This window comes from Notechis scutatus, chromosome 2, assembly GCF_049901735.1.
Source record: "Notechis scutatus isolate UNSWTSFEM ecotype Mainland chromosome 2, rNotScu1.2, whole genome shotgun sequence".
Classification (NCBI taxonomy): Eukaryota; Metazoa; Chordata; class Lepidosauria; order Squamata; family Elapidae; genus Notechis; species Notechis scutatus.
Genome location: NC_142010.1, coordinates 12,353,911 through 12,376,329, shown reverse-complemented (window position 1 = coordinate 12,376,329; position 22,419 = coordinate 12,353,911). Strand labels below are relative to the sequence as shown.

Genomic DNA, 22,419 nt, shown 5'->3' with positions numbered 1-22,419 from the left:
GGGCAATAAATCTCCTGCCCCTCACAAATTCTCGATTACTCAACAGTGGCTTAATCCACATATCTTTGGAGACTCTTCTTGGCAAAATGCCGAAGGATCTTAACAGGGATCCTCTTCTGAAAAATAGTTTTGGGGTGTTGGAATTGTCAAAACTGAGGAGCACTCTAGTGCAGTGTTCAGGAGAGGGTAAAAGTTCAACCTTCTTCAGATCATCAGCTTTTAGCCCCAATAACTGTAATGTATGGCCCCTCGCCAGCTGTGTTGAACCCCAGTGAGGTAAGTTGCCATTAATGGAATTAATGATGAGGGCCACCTGTTTTGACTGTAAGACCAGGTGACTGTTTGCGTCAAAAGATGTAAAGTTCGAACTATTGGTAGGATTACGTTGGCCAGTGCTTTTGCTGAGGCTTGGCAGGGAGAACCCTGCCTCCGCATCAGGCTGCCGAACGGTCAACCCAGGGCTCCCACTGGTAGTCCAGGAAACTAAGTAGTTTAAAGTACTTAATATTTCATCCCGCTGGAGCTGGATGCTCGCTGTTGTTTCTGCAACCAAGAAACATTGCTGAGCCAAAAGTTCTGTAAGGGTGGGCTCTTTTAAGGATTGGTTGGGGGCCGTAGTTTTAGACAAGCCTTTGTTCTCGACTCGGGGGGCGACGCCTTCAACCGTCGGAAGATCGTGACAACCGGCAGCAGCCAGACAAAAGGGAGCAGGAGCTTTCAAACTGAGAGGCCGAGCCAAAACAAAGTCCTCAATCTTAGATTGCTTCAGAGAAGGTTGAGGAACCAGGTCAGTGAGAGATCTGCTCCTTTTCCTTGTCTTCATTATATCAAGTAGCACAATAGAGGAGGAGCTGTGTAATATAGCATAGAGTCTAGTCACTGAAACAAGTCCTTAATCCAGAGGAAAAGGAATCGGGAGTCGAGAAGAAACGAGTCCTAATGCAAACAGTGGCAGAGCTCCTCACAAGTAGACCAAGGATCTTGCCCTCCCGACAGAGCAGGGAACATGAGTAAATAAAAACGATAAAATAATAAAAATAGTGGATAAAAATAGAATAAATCAGATAAGAGAAATCACATCAAAGCTAGGCAGTGCTACACTTCCAGCTAAAGGAGTAAGATCTGTAGAACAACAACAACAAAGAAGAAGTGTGGGAATAAACTTTGACCTGAGCTTGAGCAATGATTAATATAATGCTTTATACATACATGCCTGTTTAAAGGTCACTAAGGTAATGCAAAGAAAAGAGAACAATAAGGACAAATACAAACAAGGAGACAGCTTAAACAATTGCAAGCAAACCTTTACTATATCTAATTATTAAGCCATAATGTAATTATGCTGACTATAGAAAATCTCAATAAAAAGAAGCACTAGAATTTATTCTGGGCTTCCATCCCGAGAACACCAGCCTGTGTCTCATTCTTTCCATGGAAGACCACCACAAGTGGTGACCCCGACGTGATCACTGCAGGTGATACGTGTCCGGACCTCTGTGTTTCCTCGCCTGGAATAGGTAAAGTACGTACTTAACTATTGCTGGACAATAGGATTTTTCAGGGAGCATGGGGGAAAACTCTCTCAGCCACAGGAACGGCATGTTAGTGAGCTGCTGAGGTTAGTCAGGACAAGCTCCTTTTTCTTTAAACCCTCTGGGGGAGCAAATAGTTCTTTCAAAAGATAAAGTGAAAGAGCTGCTGCAAGAGATCTGGCGGCAGTGTCCCTACTATCCAGAGAAGGATCTTTAAAGTTAGACACATGAAGGAAAATTGGAACTATCCTTCATGAAGAGCCACGGGCAACAGCAAAAATTTTGATATATTGGAAGGTTGTTATGACTGCTTTAGAAATCCAGCAACAGCCTCTTTTAAAATCTTTAGTTGAACCTCCTCCTTATGAAGGAGTTGTGTTGCACCCCCAATTTCAAAATTGGAATATGCCTTCTTCTACCCCAACAGCGCTTACGCCTGTAGAGGAGAAAATCCAATCACAAACGGGGAAAGTTCAAGCAATGATGCATCAGGCTTTCAATGAAGGGAAATTAGAGCCTGACGAGATTACCCAGATGAATTTGTTTCCAGTTAACAGACAAATAAATGCTCAAGGCAATATGGAAATTGAATGGATTCCGATTCCTTTAGCTATTCTTAGAGAAATTAAAAAGCAGTTAAAGATTATGGTATTCAAAGTCCTTTTACAAAGGGGCTTCTGACAAGTTTGGCTACATCACGTATGATTCCTAGTGACTGGAAAGATTTAATGAGAATGATATTGAGTTCTACTCAGTATGTGGTCTTTGACTCAGAATACCAAAGAGAAGCTATCACTAGGGAAGGAATTCAGGGGGTCTGTATACGCCAGACCAAATCTATGGGGCAGGCTTGTTTGAATCCACTGCTGATCAAGCTGCTAATTTGCCTGATCATGTATTTCCAGTGGTTATGGCAGCTGTCCTTGGGGCATTGTCCCGCATCCAGGATGTGGGAACCCCAGCACAGTCTTTTTCTCAAATTAAGCAAACAGCATCTGAGTCTTATAATGATTTTGTGGAAAGGCTGCAATTGGCTATTACCAGACAAATCTCTAATGAAGCAGCAGCAAAGGAACTTTTGCTGAAATTGGCAGTTGAAAATGCAAACGCTGACTGCAAGCGTATTTTACAGCCTTTGGTGGCTAGAGGTGAGATTACTCTGGCTGATCTGTTAAAGGCATGTGCAGTGGTGGGTTCTCAGGCTTACAACATGGAGACTTTGGCTATGGCATTACAAAAAGGGATGAAACCTACAGGAATTGTTTTAATTGTGGGAAACCTGGCCATTTTAAAGCTCAGTGCCGTGCTCCTGGGGGAATGGCATTTAACAAAAACAAAATTAAGGACGTTCACCGAAATCAGTCTGTCCAAAATGCAAAAAGGGTTTCATTGGGCAAATCAATGTCGCTCTGATCAGAATCAAAATCGGGAAACTAAATTTGGGGCGTGCAGCTAGCCCCGCTCCCAAGGCTGTCACAAAGCATCGCCTGCAATTACTGGGAATGCAGGTTTGAGTTTAAAAATGCTGAATTCAATTGATGTGACCTTTCCTAATCAAGTGTACATTGAGGACACTCATTTGCATGGGCCATTGCCAGAAAAACAGTGGGATTAGTACTTCCCAGGTCTTCTGCATCAGAAAAAGGATTTTTGTTATTCCAGGAGTTATTGATCAAGATTATAAAGGGTTATTAAGGTACAATATACACTGATACTCCTACATCATTAATGGCCGGTGACTCTATTGCTCAGTTATTATTGCTTCCATACATTCCTATGAATTCTTTAATTGGGATCCCACGAACTGGCGGTTTTGGATCCACTGAAATGACCAGTTCTCCAGTTGCTGCAGAATTGCTAGCGCTGACAAAAAATTTGACTACAGATCAACCAAAAATGACAATTGAAATTCAAGAAAAATCATTTTCTGGCCTTATAGATTCGGAGCAGATGTCTCTGTGATATGCCAAAAGGAATGGCCAAATGAATGGGCGCTTGAGGACTCTCCGGCTGTTCGTGGAGTGGGTGGTATGCAGTATGCAAGAAGTAGTGTACATTGGTTGAAGGCATTGCATAAAGAAACTGGTGAGACTGCAAGGATTCAACCTCTAGTGTTGCCCTTGCATATAAACTTGTGGGGTAGAGATTTGCTATCACAATTTCGCACAAAAATTGTTATTGGATAATGGAAAAATTGCAATTGTTAACCTCTCAGCCAGTCTGGATTGACCAATGGCCACTTCAAAGGACACTCCTTCACACAAAAACAAAAACGGGGAAATGGATGGATATGGCTTGCCTTACATACAAAACATTTTTAATATTACATTATATACTTTAAATTTTTAAACATGACAGGATCTCCCGCTGCTACGGCAGCCAATAGGCATTTTGCTTCCTCCCCTTCTGCAGGTACACCAAGACCGAAAGTTCGGTATAGGAGACTGCCAGATCCAACGTGGAGAGGACCTGTCCCGCTGATAACTTGGGGCAGAGGATACGCTGCTGTTGAAGATGAGGGGACAGTTGTTTGGGTTCCTGCTCGCTGTGTTCGTCCTTATCATCAGCCAAAGGGGCAAGGGGATGGATTTGGGGAATGGAAAAGAAACACGTTGATCCAGGACATGGGGAAGCTAGCAAACCTTCATAATAAAACTGATTGTTGGATATGTATGCACATGCCAACTCACAAAACATCAGGACTCCCAATGATTGCAGTACCTCTGGCCGAAGGTGACTGGTATAAGGGACAATGTTATGATTGTTCGGGGATGTGGTCTAACAGTTGGACTATAAGTAACATAAATACCTTGCATCTTGGGAGCCGAATCCAAGAGGTGGCGGGTATCTGTTGGACCCACAATGAGACAGTAGAGAATATGACTTACTTGGGAACATATCCATTTTGCAACAAAACAATTGTTATTAGCAATGGAAGTCGGTTTTATTCTAATGATATGAAAACTAAAAATCTCACTTACTTTGTACATAACATTTCTCGATATGATATCACATCTTTGATTAATGAAAATAGGTGTCCATATATTCCTGCCACATGTTGTCCCACCACGAGAAAACCAGTTGCCCAAATGTGCGAATGGGAAATACGCACCACCATCCACTTATTTGGCTATGTTAATGGAATCCTTTGCACAATTAATCTATGCTGAACCAAATACGGTTGGTCATCTCCTGGGAGCAAATCTATGGTTGCTGTGTGGACGGATGGCCTATGATCGCATGCCAGCACGATGGAAAGGAGTCTGCACCTTTGGGAAAGTAATCCCATCTCATTTCATTAAAAAATCATTGGGGACTGCTCATATCCGCAATGCGCGTTCCGCAACGGAAATAAACTCTGTTTTGACTCATGACTACTGGACACAAATGTGGTAATATAATCTATTGATCATTTTATCATTTTCTGTAAGGCCTTTGAATACTAGCAGTAAGTCTAGGGAGATGTGGGCATTCTTGGTGGGGGTAGGAGTACCTTTGCTCATGAGTGTCTCATCCTGTTTGATTCTGCAAGTTTAGAAGGAATAGGAAAATGGGTGAAAGTTCAAGGTACACAGTTGTGCTTTCTCATGGGACTTTCCAAACTTTCCCATGAGACTTTCCGTGGCTGTATGATCTCATCCTAGCAAGGTAACATCTGGGACTTTCCAAGATTGTGTGTTCTCATGCTGGTGAAGTAATCTCCTGTTGAGGTCATTGTTTTCTGAATATGCATACTGTATATTTGCTTGTGTTTTTTCTCAATAAATACTGCTACCTGAGTTCACTCAGGGCTGGCATTTTCTCAAGACATTTCCCTGTGTCTCATTTTCGAATGTCAGTCCACCATAAATGGTGACCCCGACGTGATAGCTTGGAAGGCTATACGTTTCCCGCATCCTATACTCATCGTCGCGGACGTCGACTGGGCCCTCATCTTCTTCGCTGGACGAAGATAGATTCTTTTCGTGAGTATGGGGGAGATCTCTCGAAGGCTCAGAAAGAGCACATCAGGGAATTGAGAGGATCATTGGGAATAGTTTTGGGTTTGGAATTGGCAGTAGGGGTTGTGCTGTAGGAAAGAAAGAAATTGAGGACTTACTACAGTATGTTTGGAAAAATATTAAGTCATATCCGGAGGGAGGTAGTATTAAAGTAGAGTCCTGGAAAAAGATAGGGAAATTTTTGCACGAGGAACCTCGTGCCCTTCTTCAATTTTGTTAACCTGGAGGGTGATTATGGATGCGTTAGCTACTTATGAACAACCGCTCCTAGCACCCCCGAAGAAGGTTTGCCGCTTTACCATGCGGTACGTTTGTTGCCGCCGACGGCACCTCCAGATAAATCTGGGGGACTGTCCGGCGCTAGAAATACTTTGTCAGAAGATAAGAGTTTACCTTTAAGGGTTCAGGTGGATGCAGTTACTGCAGCTATTCAAGAAGCAAAGAATAGAGGGGAATTATCAGGAGATTATTTGGTGGAGTTTGGAGTGAAGTTCAACTTAATCCAGTAGAAATTGTCATGGATGCTGCGTTGAATCCTGAGAGCGGGAGTGGAAGCCTTTACCTCTCAGGATTTTGAGGGAAGTTAAGCAAGCAGCAAAAGAATATGGTGTTAGATCGCCATACACTCAGGCATTGTTAGAAGCAGTTGGTTATGGAAATAAAATGATTCCGGCTGACTGGAAAGCTCTGTTGAATATGATTTTAACTCCAGCTCAATATTTGGTGTTAGACCAGAAATGGAGACAGCTGGCAGTCCAGAGGGGAACAGCAAATGTTACCCCAGATCAGCTTTACGGAGCTGGTAATTTTACAACAGTGGAACAACAGAGAGATGGTATGCCTGAGGAAGGGTTCGTTCTTCTCCCACAATTAATTTTTCAAGCCGTAGGGGCTCTCCCTGACGGCGAAGGTGGTGAGAAGACCTTTACTAACATCAAACAAGGGAACAATGAACCCTATGAAAATTTCATTAGCAGACTGAAATTGGCTATTGAAAGACAAATTGATAATCAATTCGCCCAGAAAGAGTTGCTTTTTAAGTTAGCAGTAGAACAAGCTAACACAGATTGCAGAAAGATTTTAAATCCACTTGTAGCAAGTGGAGAGCGAGAAATCATGGATTTGATTAATGCATGTAGGAAGGTAGGGAGTCAGTCTTTTAACATGGAGACTTTAGCTCTGGCTTTACAAACAGGACATGCTCAAAAGGGAATTGTTTCAATTGTGGGAAGCCTGGACATTTTAAAGCGCAATGTCGGGCTCCTGGAGGAGGTCAAAGTCAGCAGAATAAGAGATCAATGGGACAGGGTGTACGTCCTAAATCAGTGTGCCCGAAATGTAAGAAAGGTTACCATTGGGCAAATCAGTGCAGACTTCATTCTGAGGGAAAAAACTAGGAAGCAGGGATCAGGGCATTCTCCCTACTCTAAAGAGTGAAGTAATGTCCGAAGGGTTGGAGCCACCAGAGAGAGGTAGGGATAAGATGTGGTCGCCAGCTACTAAAGGTTCAGCAGGAATTGATCTTCCATTAGCCGAGGATTTGGAATTGGGGTTTCCACATGTAGTTTGTTTGGGGTCAACGGATTTCTATGGACCGTTGCCTCCGGCTTCTGTGGGTCTTCTTCTTCCTAGATCATCGGCTCATAGGCGTCAATTGTTTGTGGTTCCTGGGGTTATTGATTCGGATTATGAGGGTCAGATCAAAATTCAGGTTCACTCACCTGTCCCTCAATTTTTGAAAAAAGGGATTGTTTTGCACAGCTTATAGTTTTGCCATCTATGTCTTTGGGAGAGTCAGATGGAATTCGTCAGGGTGGATTTGGATCTATGGATAGGTTTAAGGAGTCTAGTGTGTTTTCTATTATGCAAGGTATTAGGCAAAATGACAAACCAAAATTAACTCTTTTGGTTGAAGGCAGAAAGTTTACTGGAGTGCTGGACACTGGAGCAGATGTCTCTGTGATCAGCGAAAGTGAGTGGCCTAGGGAGTGGCCGACAGATCCTACACCGTCTGTTCGAGTCAGAGGAGTTCAAGGCCTGCACGGGTTAGTAGGAAGATTCTTAGATTTAAAACACAGCAGGGAGGGGCTGTTGCATTTGTCCAACCAATTGTTCTGCGCCTTCACGTTAACTTGTGGGGCAGAGATTTGATGCAACAGTTTGATACAAGGGTTGTCATTCATGATGACTGAACACCCACCTGTGGAGTTATTAAAATTACAATTACTCCAACAGGAGCCAGTGTGGATAGACCAATGGCCTTTGACTAGTGAGAAATTAGTTCATTTACATGAATTGGTTCAACAACAATTAGAAAAAGGACATATAGTGCCTACCACTAGTCCTTATAATTCTCCAGTTTTTGTTATCAAAAAGAAATCTGGAAAATACAGATTTTTACATGATCTGAGAAGCATAAATTCTATATTAAAGCCAATGGGTCCACTTCAGTGTGGGACGCCTAATCCTAATTTAATACCTGATGGATGGAATATAAGAGTGTTAGATTTGCAAGATGCTTTCTTTTCCATTCCTTTGCACCCTGAAGATGTAGATTTGTTTGCTTTTACTATTTTGAGTATAAATCAGGGGCAGCCCGCTAAGCGATACGCATGGACTGTCCTTCCGCAGGGAATGTTAAATAGTCCTACAATGTGTCAAATGTTTGTGGATTGGGCTTTACAACCTTTTCGGAGTAAATTCCCGGATTGGAAGGTTTATCATTATATGGATGATATTTTGATAGCTGCTAATATTTCTGATGATGCCATGAATTCTGCTGTCATTCTTTTAACTGCTATACTAAAGGAGAAAGGCCTAATAGTTAGTCCTGAAAAATTGCAAAAAGAATATCCTTTTGCCTATTTAGGTCATAAATTATTCCTGAGTCACATTACACCCCTGAAATTGGAATTTGTTCTTCCTGATCCTTTAACCTTAGTGGGTTTACAACAATTTTTGGGTCATATAAATTGGATCAGGCCGTATTTGGGTTTAACTACTCTTCAATTAAGTCCTTTGTTTCAAGCTTTGGCTAGTGCTAAACAAGCATCTGACATAATAACCTTAAATGAAGAACAAAAGGGATTTTGTCATTGATTGAACAAGTTTTAAGCCATAGATGGACAGATAGATGCTTGTTAGATTGTCCATTATCAGTGATTTTAATCTCAGAACGAAGGGCTACTGCATTGATAGTTCAGGTAAAAGAAAAAACTGCTTTAAGGATTTTGGAATGGATTCATTTGTCTCATACACCATCGAAATCCATAAATTGTATCACAGAACAGCTTGCTGATATTTTTAATCGTGCTTGTCAGCGCTGCAAGGCTATTGCTGGTATGGAACCAGTAACATGTTATGTTCCTTTTGCTTTAGCTACCTGGGAACAGATGATTTGCAATAGTGAGTTTTTGCAGGTTTTGGTACATTCCTGGTCAGGAAGTTTTCTTGTCATCCTCCAGCCGATCCTAGGCTATCTTTGTATAAATCAGTCAGAATTAATTTAGCAAGTCTTTTTGTAACTCAGCCTATATCAGATGCTCCTACAGTTTTTACTGATGGAGGGAAAGTTTTTGGTGCTTGTGTTTGGAAAGATAAATCTGGAATTTGGCATACAAAAGTGACTTCAGAGCAGAAGTCTGCCCAGCAGGCAGAACTTGCTGCTGTAGTTTTGGCTTTTCAAAATTTTCACAATCAGGATTTTAATTTAATAGTGGATTCATTGTATGTGTATAATTTGTTACCATTTGTAGCAGGTTCTTATTTGTCTCCTGGAATATCACCTGATATTTTAAGATTGCTTTTGCTGTTACAAGGATGTTTGGAGCAGCGTGTGAATGTGTGTTTTGTTGCTCACATGCCACGCTCAAGACCATGTTGACTAAATTAAATAAAAAAGGAGGGAAGCTCCTGGGGCTTCCGGCGATTCAAGATCAATTAAATCTAGCTTTATATACTTTAAATTTTTTAAATTTGTCTGGTAACCCCCCTGCGAGCGCGGCCAGCAGGCATTTTTCTTCTCCTTCTACAGATGCAGTGAGACCTCGGGTGTTGGTGCGGTTTCTTCCAGATCCGGCATGGGTTCCTGCTGAGCTGATAACGTGGGGACGTGGTTATGCAGCAGTTGAACATCTTGGTCAAATTCGTTGGGTTCCTGGTCGGTGTGTTCGACCTGATCATTCGCAGGCACCTGTGAAGGAAGTTTCGGAGGAGCAGGATGGCGCATCTGTGGTTCCTGATCCTGCTGATTCTGCCTAATCTGTCCTGGGCTGCTCGGGTGCGGAGAGAGCAGCGACAGCATGTTCAGCGTGCCGGAGATTTGGGCGATGATTTGTGGACAGATAATAATTACATTAAAGATTTGCGCACAACTGCCAAAAACTTGAACATCACCAATTGTTGGTTGTGTATGCACCTTCCTGGGAGAGTGGGAGAAGGACTAACATTGCATGGAGTGCCTTTTGAGGAAAAAGATTTAATAAAGAATGCAACCTGGAGAAAACAGTTGTCTTGTGCTACAACAGAGCAATTCCAGATGTTCAAAAAGAAAAAATGCACACATTATAATCGGAAAGTGACGGCTAAGGTCAAGGTGTCTTTAAAGGGAAGGGCGTATGTATGCTTCACCGAAATGACTCTGGAGGAACTTTCCTAGGGAATTGGTCCAGGTGTAATGTCACTTTTCAAATGCCAACCATTTGTTATAATAGCAGTGTGCAGAACTATACCTGTCTCCCTCAGTTCAATTCTCCTCAGTGCTATATGTGTCAATATCTTGAGAAGATGAAGAATAGTTCTGAGGTAGCCGGGGGAGCAGGCTATGGGGAATGATGTGTGGTTCCTATGTGGGGAGTATGGGTATCGGGAGGTTCCCGGGAATTGGTCTGGGATATGCACATTGGGGTATGTAATACCTGTAATTTATAAACTGGATCAGTTGCCGGAAGGCAGAATCCGCAACAAGCGTGAGCTGGAATCAGGTCTAACCATGGGAGGTAATCTATGGACACAAATTTCTCGAGGTCTCATCCCGCCTTTGGGAATTGCTATGAACTATAGGGATATTCATATTTTAAATAATTTTACTGTTGCTATGTTTAATGATACTATAAAGAATATTAAGATGATTAATGTAGAAATGTCTGAAATTCGTAAAGTTACTTTGCAAAATCGATATGCTTTAGATATTATGTTAGCTGCCCAAGGAGGAGTTTGTGCTTTAATTCATTCGCATTGTTGTGTTTTTATACATAATTATGAGCCAAACATTACAAAAACTGTTCAGGACATGGAAGATCGTATTGCTCAGCATCAATCTGGAGCCGATGGGTTTAATGCATCATTCTGGGACAGTCTGTGGTCCTGGCTTCCTGATGGATCATGGTTTCGCTCCTTATTGCAAGGGGTTGTTATTATTATTGCTATATGTATCTTATTATGTTGTTTTATTCAATGTATTCCTAATCTATTACAAATGTGTACCTCAGTCTTCCAGCGTGTGGGATCAGGTCATGAGGGAACTGTGTACTATGCCACTAAAACACCCCCTATCTTTGAATAAATAAAAAAGGAGGGAATGTGGTAATATAATCTATTGATCATTTTATCATTTTCTGTAAGGCCTTTGAATACTAGCAGTAAGTCTAGGGAGATGTGGGCATTCTTGGTGGGGGTAGGAGTACCTTTGCTCATGAGTGTCTCATCCTGTTTGATTCTGCAAGTTTAGAAGGAATAGGAAAATGGGTGAAAGTTCAAGGTACACAGTTGTGCTTTCTCATGGGACTTTCCAAACTTTCCCATGAGACTTTCCGTGGCTGTATGATCTCATCCTAGCAAGGTAACATCTGGGACTTTCCAAGATTGTGTGTTCTCATGCTGGTGAAGTAATTTCCTGTTGAGGTCATTGTTTTCTGAATATGCATACTGTATATTTGCTTGTGTTTTTTCTCAATAAATACTGCTACCTGAGTTCACTCAGGGCTGGCATTTTCTCAAGACATTTCCCTGTGTCTCATTTTCGAATGTCAGTCCACCATAAAAAATATCAAGAGGAGTTATTCCTCCTTTAGGAGTCATGATGAACTATAGAGATTTACATCGTTTAAACAATTGGACAATTACTATGTTTAAAGAAACCATTAAAACTCTAAAGCTGCTTGAAGAAGAGCAAGGAAAAATCCTTGACTTTGTCCTGCAAACCAGATATGCGGTGGACACTATTTTGGCTGCGCAATGGGGAGTTTGCGCTGTGATTCATACGCATTGTTGTATGTATATCTCTGATTTTTCTCCAAACATTACAGCTACTATACAGCATATGGAACAAACCCTGAATGAGAATCCATTACGATCGGAGGACGAGGGACTGGACGTGTGGTCTGCACTTTGGTCCTGGTTGCCAGATGGTTCATGGATTCGTCATTTAATTGTTGGAGTGATATTGTTTTTATACTTTCTCTTTGTGTATGCTGTTGTATCCAATGTCTCCCTGGACTTTTAGGAATGTGTCGAGTGAAGCCTACGGAAGGAGAGCTGTTGTTGCAGATGGCAAAAAGCTACCGAGGCATCCGCGATCATCAAAAACTAAAACAGGGGAGATGTGGGAATAAACTTTGACCTGAGCTTGAGCAATGATTAATATAATGCTTTATACATACATGCCTGTTTAAAGGTCACTAAGGTAATGCAAAGAAAAGAGAACAATAAGGACAAATACAAACAAGGAGACAGCTTAAACAATTGCAAGCAAACCTTTACTATATCTAATTATTAAGCCATAATGTAATTATGCTGACTATGTAGAAAAATCTCAATAAAAAGAAGCACTAGAATTTATTCTGGGCTTCCATCCCGAGAACACCAGCCTGTGTCTCATTCTTTCCATGGAAGACCACCACAAAGAAGCAGTAGCAAGGCCCTCTTATAGCTCCAAATCTGCATTTAACGGTCAAACAAATGACAACTTCAAATCTCAACTAATAAATGCTCTGTCTTACATATTGGCCAAAAAAAATCAGAAAATAAAATACAAGCTGAATAGTCAAGACCTTGTTGATGATCCAAACTCTGTAAAGGACCTTGGAGTACTCATCCCTAATGATCTAAGTGCTAGAGCCCACTGTAACTACATAGCCAAAAAGGCATTAAGAGTTGTTAACCTAATCCTGCGTAGCTTTTTCTCCGGTAATGTCACACTACTAACTAGAGCATACAAAACATTCGCTAGACCAATACTCGAATACAGCTCATCAGTCTGGAACCCACATTACGTATCTGATATTTAGCACAGTTGAGAAAGTCCAGAAATATTTCACAAGAAGAGTTCCTCTACTCGTTGCAGAATACCTTATGCCAGGTAAGGGGGTGTGGGCAGGGGTGTGTGCCCATGTTAGTAATGTAGTTAACTTGTTCACGTGTACGATGTTGTAATCAGGGGCTCTGTAAAATAGTTAGAAGCGAATTGTGGTATTTAAGGACAGCTCACAGACGATGGTCTCAGGAAGAACAAATTCCTGTGAAACTTGAATATGCTTTAGGTTTAGGGACTTTTTATAGAAGATAGCAACACCACCTCCTCTGCGGATTTCACGATCAGACCGGTACACGTGATAGTCTCTTACTATGATAATAGAGTCAGGGAGGGATGTGTTCAGCCACGTTTTGCAGACAAATATATATTATTATATTATATATTATTATATATTATTATATTATATAGTATATAGTATAGTATAGTATAGTATAGTATAGTATAGTATAGTATAGTATAGTATAGTATTATATTTATTATATTATATTATATTATATTATATTATTATATTAATTATATTATATTATATTATATTATATTATATTATATTATATTATATTATATTATATTATATTATATTATATTATATTATTATATTATATTATATTATATTATATTATATTATATTATATTATATTATATTATATTATTATATTATTATATTATTATATTATATTATTTATTATATTATATTATATTATATTATATTATATTATATTATATTATATTATATTATATTATATTATATTATATTATATTATATTATATTATATTATTATATTATATTATATTATTATATTATATTATATTATATTATATTATATTATTATATTATTATATTATATTATATTATATTATATTATATTATATTATATTATATTATATTATATTATTATATTATATTATATTATATTATATTATATTATATTATATTATATTATATTATATTATATTATATTATATTATATTATATTATATTATTATATTATATTATATTATATTATATTATATTATATTATATTATATTATATTATATTATATTATATTATATTATATTATATTATTATATTATATTATATTATTATATTGTATTATCAGGGTTCCCCCACTCCCAGGCCCTGGACCCTTACCGTGTCTTCAGCCTTTTGGAACCAGACCACAGAGCTGGTGGGTGACTGTGAACGCAGCTGCGCGCATCCCCACTCGCGCAAGCCAAGGGATGTGGTTTCCCTCCACACACACAGGACCATCCCCTACCTCCACCCCAACCCCACCCCCGATCAGCAAAGGCAAAAAGGTTGGGAAGTCCGTCTTAGAGGATGCTCCACCCGCTCAGGGAAGGGTAGCGTGGCTGCTTAGACCTGCTTAGAGGGAGGAGGGCAGCAGGATGCCAAGGGGAGCAAACTGGGCCATTCGGTCATCCCTGGAACACGCTACCGTGAGACGTGATGCCAGGCAAGTGTCAACTCATCAAATATTTCTATGGTCTTTTTAGAGTTGCCAACAGAAAGGGACGGGGGGTGGAGGAAGCAGTGCGGCAGCCTGTAAAACCAAAAGCGCATTCCATAAATGTTTTCAAATATAGTTTCTAGGTGACCAAAGTTTCTGCCGTGCAAAATTCTGACTGGAGAGCCTGATGGATGACTCTTGGCTATGGAGGTGTCCCATTGGAGAATATGGATTACGATACACCCAGGGGATGGGGGAAACCAGGGTCAAGGGTGACAGTGAATGATGTGCCTCAGCGTCGGCTACACCCAGGCAGTGCCAGGATGTTAACTCCCCATAAATCCTTTGGAAGTTTTGGGAGTTTGGCTCCAGACTCATGTTGCAATGACGGGGCAGTCGAGTTGTTTGATCATGAACAACTGAATCATGATGATCTTTATTGGAGTCTAGTCTTGCATTTATACACATTTTTAATTATCCTCCATCATTGGTTAACTTTGGTTACTGCTTAACTTTTGTTACTGTTTAGCACAGTAATTAATACAATTAATTATCTCTAGTTAAAGTTTAACATATGTTTACTTCCTCTCTCTAATCCTCCTTTAGATGAGTGACTTTGTTTACCTGAGTTGTATTTGCTTGGAAACATTCTTTATCTGAGGTTTGCCATCCGAGGCTGGAACATTCCTGCAATTACAACTCTACGGACTCGTGATTTAATTGGGAGGAACTGCTGGAGCCCTGACAGCAAATTTCAAAGAAGGGTTGTCTTGATTCCAAAATATATTACCTTCTGCAGTGCCCAAGACCCACCCACCACACTTGGGTGGCTGCTTTGGGGTCAGGGGTCCCCCATTTACAGCAGCGCCTGCTGACCCATCAGCCGCCTGGAGGGCTGGTTCAGGCAGGGGGTGTCCAACGTCAAGGGTACACAGGGCGCTGCAGCTGGGCCCCACCCTCTACTGTGCAGCCAGGCCCCGACGTAGACCTTTTCCTCCATGTGCTGTTACCTTTCCGAGATCTTGGCTGTTGTGGAGCAAGTACTGGGGAAGAAGGGATAGAAGTTTAAAATCAGGGTGGGGGGACTGAGGAAGCCCCCTCCCCCACTTCTCACAAGGAACAACTCAACACTGAGGCCCCCGCTGGGCTCTTCTATGCCTGGGAAGCTCTCAGCACCCTCTCCCGTGGCTCTTTTCTGGAAGGGCCAAGGGGTGGCAGGGAAGGGCCAGCTCCGTGTTGCCATGAGGGGCCCACTCCTCCCCCAGAGGCTGCCTTTGGGGGCCCTCCAGACTCGGGGCTTCCACCCCACGGAGGAAGCCACTCCTGGCAGGCGTCACTCCTGGCGATGTGGGGAAACCGCTGCTGTGAGGCCTGGTGGTCTTTGCAAGCCCCTCCCCACCAGCCCCAGGGGGCTTACCTGTGGTCAGAAGTCGCTCCAGGTTCTCCCTGGTCAGAGTCGCCTGCAGAGAGGCTGAGATTCAGAGGACGAAAGGAAAAAAACGGGGCCGGGATGAGAAACAGCCGCCCGTGAGCAGAAGCCACCCTGTTGGCAACAGCATCTTGTTCCCTGCCAGGTGCCCAGTGACCCCACCCCCAAGGACCATGGTTGGGGGGTGACTGATCAGTGGAAGGAGCAGCCACCCCTTCACCCAGCCAGGGGTTGGATGGAGCTGGATTGGGCCTGGCTTACCCAAGATCCCCTAGTAGGAAGGGTGGCAGGAGGGCCCAGACCCCCCCCAAGAACTCCTGGGGGTCCTCCTGAGGGCCCAAGATCCCCAGCCCCCTCCTGAAAGGGCCCCTCACCTTTGTAACTGTCCACAATCTGCCTTACAGAGGCGGTTTTCTGCAAGAGTTTCCGGAGTCTGCCATGCAGCTTGGGAGAGGCCTCTCTACGCGCCCCACCACATACCTCCGGCACCTGTGACACAAGGAGGGTGGCCTCACACAGCTACCCGGCTGCCTCCCCACAACATGGGGGGGCGGGGCTGGGTTGGCTGTGGGGTGTGTGAACCAAGCCGCGCCTTTCCAGAATCTTGCCAGGTGAGTACAGGACTCGGGTTTTCCAAACCTGAGTTTAGGATGTGGCCTGAATCTTGGCTTGCTTTTTATGCAACCGTTGTTTGTTGCTTTGATCGCAACCGACTCTGCGCACTGAACCAGTGTAGAGTTCAGTAGAGAAGCGAGGAAAGACACAAACTCAACACAAACATCAGTGTGATTCTGATCTTACTGTTCCAAGGACTAAGGTGTTACTAACTTATCATCTGCGGTGATTCGCTTAACAATTGCGACAAGAAAAGTCTTAACATGGGGCAAAACTCAGTCAATGACTGTCTCACTTAGGAACAGAAATCTTGGCCTCAGCTGTGGTCATGAGGGCGAGGCCTGACTGCACTCCTGGCTTCCCCTGACAGTATTGGTGGGACTGTTGTTCTCTCCTTGGGAGCTCCCTAGTTGGACTGCTGTTTGCTGTTGGATTGTGTGTCTGCATTGGTGGTGCCTCATCTGCGTTGCTTACAATGCCTGAGCAACCACTGAGGCACTTACTTACTTGCGTATCAAGAGGGAGCAAAGCCCACTCCCTCCCAGCACCGATGGTGTTGCCTAGTCGGGTAACGAAACGTCTGCAGGAAGTCAGTCGAGCTCTGAGAGCACCAAAGGCCCCACAACCAGAATCTCTCAGCCACAAAATCCTAAACGATGCGGCTGCTCCAGAAATTCTGGGTACAAACCGACCCACAAAGACAGGGGTGGGGAAGGGCAAGACGGCGCCTACCTGTCTACGGTGTCCTGGATGTCCTGAAAGAGGAGAAGAGAGAAATGGGTGCCGGCCCTCACAAAGGTTGCCGATCCCCCCTCCACCACCACCCCGGGACCCTCTGCTCCACTCCTTGAGGCAAGCAAGGGCCTCCCCACCTGCAAGAATTCCCCGTCCGGCTGGCGGCACTTCCTCTCCGTCTGGGCCATCAGCTGCTGCAGGTAGAAGGCCTCCCCATTGAGCTTGGCCAGGGCCACCTCCCACTCGGCCTCCATCTTCTCCTCCTGCTCGGCCAGCCAGCCCACCCAGACCGGCTGCCTCTCCCGGAGCAGCTCCTGCAGGGACTCCAACGCCAGGCCCACCTGCTGCTTCTCGGCGGCAAGTAGCACCTGTGGGGCAGAAGAAGAGGGGGACTCAGAGGGAGGGGAGATTTCCCAGGGCTGCCTCCTGCCCCCTCCCCAAGAGACCCACCTGGCACTCCTGCCGGCTCTCCTCCTCGGCCTGCCTCTGATGCAGCAGCTTCTTCCTCTTCTTCCTCAGGGGCCTCGGGAGGCCATCCAACAAGTCCCGCACAGGGAGGAGAGGGTGCCATTCCTGGGTCCCAAATGGCAGCGCTCCCACCCAGATGGGGCCACAGGAACCCTGTGCCCAGCTGGGGCTCCCAGGGGCAGGCAGGGGCCCACGAGGAGGAGAGCAACTGAGAGTCGGTCTGCCCCCGTCTCCTGATGGAGTGCCCCATGCAATTGGTTAGGAATTGATAGCCACCGAACAGTTGGGTTGGAAATATACAAACCAGGATAGACATTTACTACTGTCTCTTTAAGGGAATGCTAAAATTTTAATTTGGTGTGGTTCCTCAAACGGCCGTAAGATGGAGCCAGAAACCTGGGTTGTTCTGTTCTGTTGTTGCTGGGAGTGTTGCCATTCCTGCATACCTCTCAGACCCATGGTCAGCTCCAGAGTAGCACCACTACAAAACCTAGCTAAACACTTAGCAAAACAGCTACAGTCCCATGCTGAAACAGCAGCTTCACGTGTACAAAACTCATACCACTTCTTGGAAATGATCAAAGATCTACACGTGGAACAAGAAGATCTGCTTGTAAGTTTCGATGTGGTTTCACTATTCACTCATGTCCCGATAAAAGAAACTCTTGAAATCATCAAAAATAACAGAACACTGCTTAACCAACACATATTTCATATACAAAGGACAAAGATACAAGCAAATTGAAGAAGCCCCTATGGGATCACCACTGTCACCCGTCATTGCAAACCTGTTCATGGAAGAATTGAATCCAGAACCATGGCCAATGCCACCCACAAACCCAAACTATGGTTAAGATACATCGATGACCCATTTGTGATTTGGCCCCATGGAAAAGAAAACCTAAACAATTTCCTAACACACCTAAACAGCACACACCCTAAAATCAAGTGCACCATGGAAACGGAAACAAACAAACAAATACCATTCCTAGATGTACTAATAAAAAAACAAACAGATGGCACACTAGGACACACCGTACACCAGAAGAAAACACACACCAACCCCTACCTCAGCACCCAATCCCACCAACCCACCCAGCACAGATAAACTCCATGGCGCTAAAACACTAATCACCAGAACCAAACGCCTGGCAGACAAGACACACATAAAGACTGAATTATGCACCCTGACTAAAGTACTGACAGCTAAAGGCTTCCACAAAAGCAAAATCACCGGCTTGATCCACAAAAACACACTGAGACATAATGGAGACCTAGAAGATGAACAGACCTATGGAACAGCTGTCCTGCCCTACATAAGAGTTACTACAGACAAAATCAGTAAGATACTACACAGGCATCACATCAAGACTGCCTTCAAAACAGACAGAAAAATAGCAGCCATCCTTAGAAACCCCAAAGATAACATTGACCTGGAAAACCAAGGCATATAAAAAGTCCCCTGTGCATCATGCCCGGCCACATACATCGGACAGACCAATAGAAGAATAAGTACCCGCCTGGATGAACACAAAAATGCAGTAAAGAAGCTGGAACACACTTCCTCACTAGTCCAACACATGAAAGCAACAGGTCATAGCATGGACTTCAATGGCACCAAAACCCTAGCCACTATAGAAAATCCCAGCCACAGAACTATCAGAGAAGCCATAGAGATTGAAAAAGACCTGAAAGCATGAATAGAAGAGATGATTCCACCAGACTTTCAATCATTTGGAAGCCTGCACTCACAAACAAAAAAATCTCCACACCACTAGCCAGGCAAACACCTGGGCACAAACAGATCCCCCTGATACCTCCAGCTCAAACACACCCCAACCAGGCACCCAGATGAAACCTAGCTTCCTAATAAATGATAGCCATCCATTTACTCAGAGCCAAGCTGCCCTAAAGGCCTCCAGTACAGGAACACAATGTTGCCAGCCAATCAAGACACAAAAAGAGCCACGAAAAAAACAGAAGATATTAATAACACCAATCAAGCAGAACACAGCAAACTCCAAGACCAATAAACACAGACCAAGACTCCCAACTAGTCAGGATGAAGAAAAAACCATTCTGGCACAGCAGTAGGCTAGCCCCAAATTTAAAACTGAAAGAAGTGTAAAAGTCTGACTCACAGATGAACACTATACAGAAGCCTGATGATATAATCTAAATCAATAAAAAACATACTGGTCCTTTCTTGGTTATGATCTTTGCCAAATTACAGCCTTGATGAAGTCAAAGTTCTGCCTAAATGTAGCACATTCTGAATTTTAGGAACCTTGCCCACTTCCGGCCTGGAGGACTTCAACTCCCAGAATTCACCAGCCAGCTGTGAATTCTGGGAGTTGAAGTCCTCCAGGCAAACAGTGGCCAAGGCTGGAGCGCCTTGTTTTAGGAGTCCAGGGGATCCCCGGGTTGACGAGCGTTCCCTTAGCGGACATTCAGAGTTACGCCGTAAATTGCCCTCTTAGCGTTTATGGACAAGGCCCGAAACTACAGATCTTGTGGCGCCACGGCAGGTTTTGCCCTTCCGGACAACCACAAAGGCTCTGCTGCATTCCTCCTCCCGTTGCCGGCCAAAATGGAGCTTCCGAGGGCGGATATGTCAGTAATTATGGGCTGAAATAGAGATGGGAAGAGGTCAGCCAATGGGGGCTGTTTGGAAGCCGAAACCTAGTATCTGTTTATAGGGGGCCATAAGATGGTTTAGAGTCTGGGTGTGGCTTAGGCTTGCAGGGTTGTATAGAAGAGTTGGTTTGTCCTCTGCCACCCAGGCCTCTCTCTCTCTCTCTCTCTCTCTCCCCCGTAGGCACGAAAGCCGGCTGGGTGACTTTGGGGCAATCGCCAGGAGACGCGAGTTCTAGTTCTGCCTTAGGCAGGAAAGCTGATGCTGGGAAAATCTCCCTCTCCGTCTCAGCCCAAGCAACCTCGCAGGGTTGTTGGGGGAAAAGAAGAGGAGAAAGGGAGATCGCTGTAGTATGTTCCCTGCCTTGAGTTATGCATTAAAGGAACGGGACAAAAATAAGTCAATCAGGAGAGATTGGTCCCCGTTTGAACCCAAAACCAGACCCAGGGATGGACAAGACCCGTTTGGGTCCACAGCTGCCCAGGTGCCACTCAAGCCCTGGTTTTAACCGGCCGGTCCTTCCGGGCTGCCTTTCCACGTCACCCCCCCCCCCAAAGCCTCCCCCACACTGGCCCCACCTTCAGCCTTTGGGGTCTCCGGGGTTCCTGTGGGTGGATTGGAGGCATTTTATGCGGGGGGCTTTTTAACCTTTTCATCGTTTTAGTGCCATGAACTGCCGAGAATCCCTTCCTCCCTCTCCCCCCCCCACTGTTTCTGCTGGACAAGGGAGGCCGGCTGGGCGCAAGTCCTGCAGCTGCTCAGGGCTGTTTGCGGGGTCTGGATCCGGAGCCCCCTCCCCCAAAGAGGCCTCAGCCAGGGTCTGAAGGAGGGTGGGGGGCTGCATGGGGCCCTCAGGGCAGGACCCCCACTGCCTGCCCAAGGCTGGCCACCCCCTCCCAAGCCAGGGACCTCATTGCTGGAGAGCTTGCTTGCACGGAGGGGAGGGGAGAAATGGCTCACACGGGGACCTCTGCAAAAGGCCTGGGAATAAGGGAGGGAGGGAAGGGAGTGAGGGAAGGGTGGCCTCAGTGGGGCTGGGTCTCCCCCAGAAAGGGCAGCCAAAAAGTCTGGCTAGAAGCAGGGAGGGAAACTCTCCGCTGTTCATTTCTGCAGCAATGGAAAGTTCCCGCTTGGGCCGGAGCTCCAAATGAAGGTTCCCAGCGGAGAAGATGCCTCAGGTATTTACCCCAAACCTTTCTTGGCTCTTTGCAATCCCTGGAGGGGAAGCCGGGTTGAAGACAGCTGGTTAATGGCCTTGGTCCTTCTGGGCACAAGACTCCGCCTGGCCTCCCTTGGAGAAAAGCCCCCTTCATCATCCGTCATTCTCCTCCGGAGTTTTCTGCCTGAAATTTGTAAGACTTAAGCAATCTGAACCATTAATCTTGTTTTGACATACTTTGGTCCCTCCCATTCCCCTCCTGCAGAGACGGTGCCTTTTGCTGCTGCGGCTGATGTCGCTGGAGGACTGAAGTGCAGAGCCCACAAAGGTATTGCTGTGCCCTGGGACACCTGGCCCTCCCATGCTCCCCTTCCTCACCACGCTTCCAGTGGAGAGGGGGCACCTTCGGGGCATCTGGCGGCCCACATGAGCCACAGGGGCATAACCAGGGAGAAACGGGGCCAGCCTCCCCTCCCCTAACGTCTCAACTGCCCTGGTTGCATCCAGGCAGGGCTTCCTGTTTGAACCGGAGGCTGAACATGTTTGATCCTGGGAAGGGATGATGGGCCCACCCTGGCTGGGTTCAATGGGGGGTTGGCCAGAAGCCCCTGTGGCACCGGGAGGAGGGTGGTTAGAGGGCAGTCCAAGGTCCCACTGCTTCAGGCATGCCCAGGGTCCAATCCAGGCCCTACAGGAAGCAGCCCGCCCACAGATGGCAGGAATGCGGATGGTCGGTCAGCCATGATCTCCCGCGGAGCCCAGCAGCTGCCTGGGTGGGCCTGCAGAGCTACTGCTGCCGTCTGTCTGGACCCCTGCCAGGCTGCAGCCACACTATTGCCAAAGTGGCACACCGCTCCTCGGCCTGTCTTGACAGGTGCTCTCTGGGAAGGGCGCAGGTGCTGCTGGGGAGGCTGGTTCATCCCATCCTTGGCCTGCAGTGGTACATGGGGCCTCCTTCTTAGTGTGGGAGGCAAAATGGGCTCAGAGGCCAGACGTCTCCTTCTCTCTTGCAGACCCTCCCGCAGCCCCTACGGCTGCCCATGACTGCCATGCAACCCCGCTGGAAGCGCTCCTGGTGCAGCTC

General features: G+C 44.9%; 1 protein-coding gene and 1 long non-coding RNA gene across 2 annotated transcripts in view; one reads left to right on the top strand and one right to left on the bottom strand.

The window, feature by feature from the left end:
- The window catches only part of LOC148131774 (uncharacterized), a 26,589-nt gene extending 4,171 nt beyond the window's left edge, over nt 1-22,418 (top strand). Inside the window, exon 3 of the long non-coding RNA XR_015747127.1 lies at nt 22,349-22,418. This is a non-coding gene — a long non-coding RNA (uncharacterized LOC148131774). The remainder of the gene's footprint in view (nt 1-22,348) is intronic.
- Nucleotides 1-22,419, bottom strand: part of LOC148131770 (uncharacterized) — a 45,272-nt gene that overhangs the window by 780 nt on the left and 22,073 nt on the right. Inside the window, exon 4 of the mRNA XM_087953345.1 lies at nt 15,712-15,765. Coding sequence (XP_087809471.1) covers nt 15,712-15,765 — 54 coding nt within the window. The remainder of the gene's footprint in view (nt 1-15,711; nt 15,766-22,419) is intronic.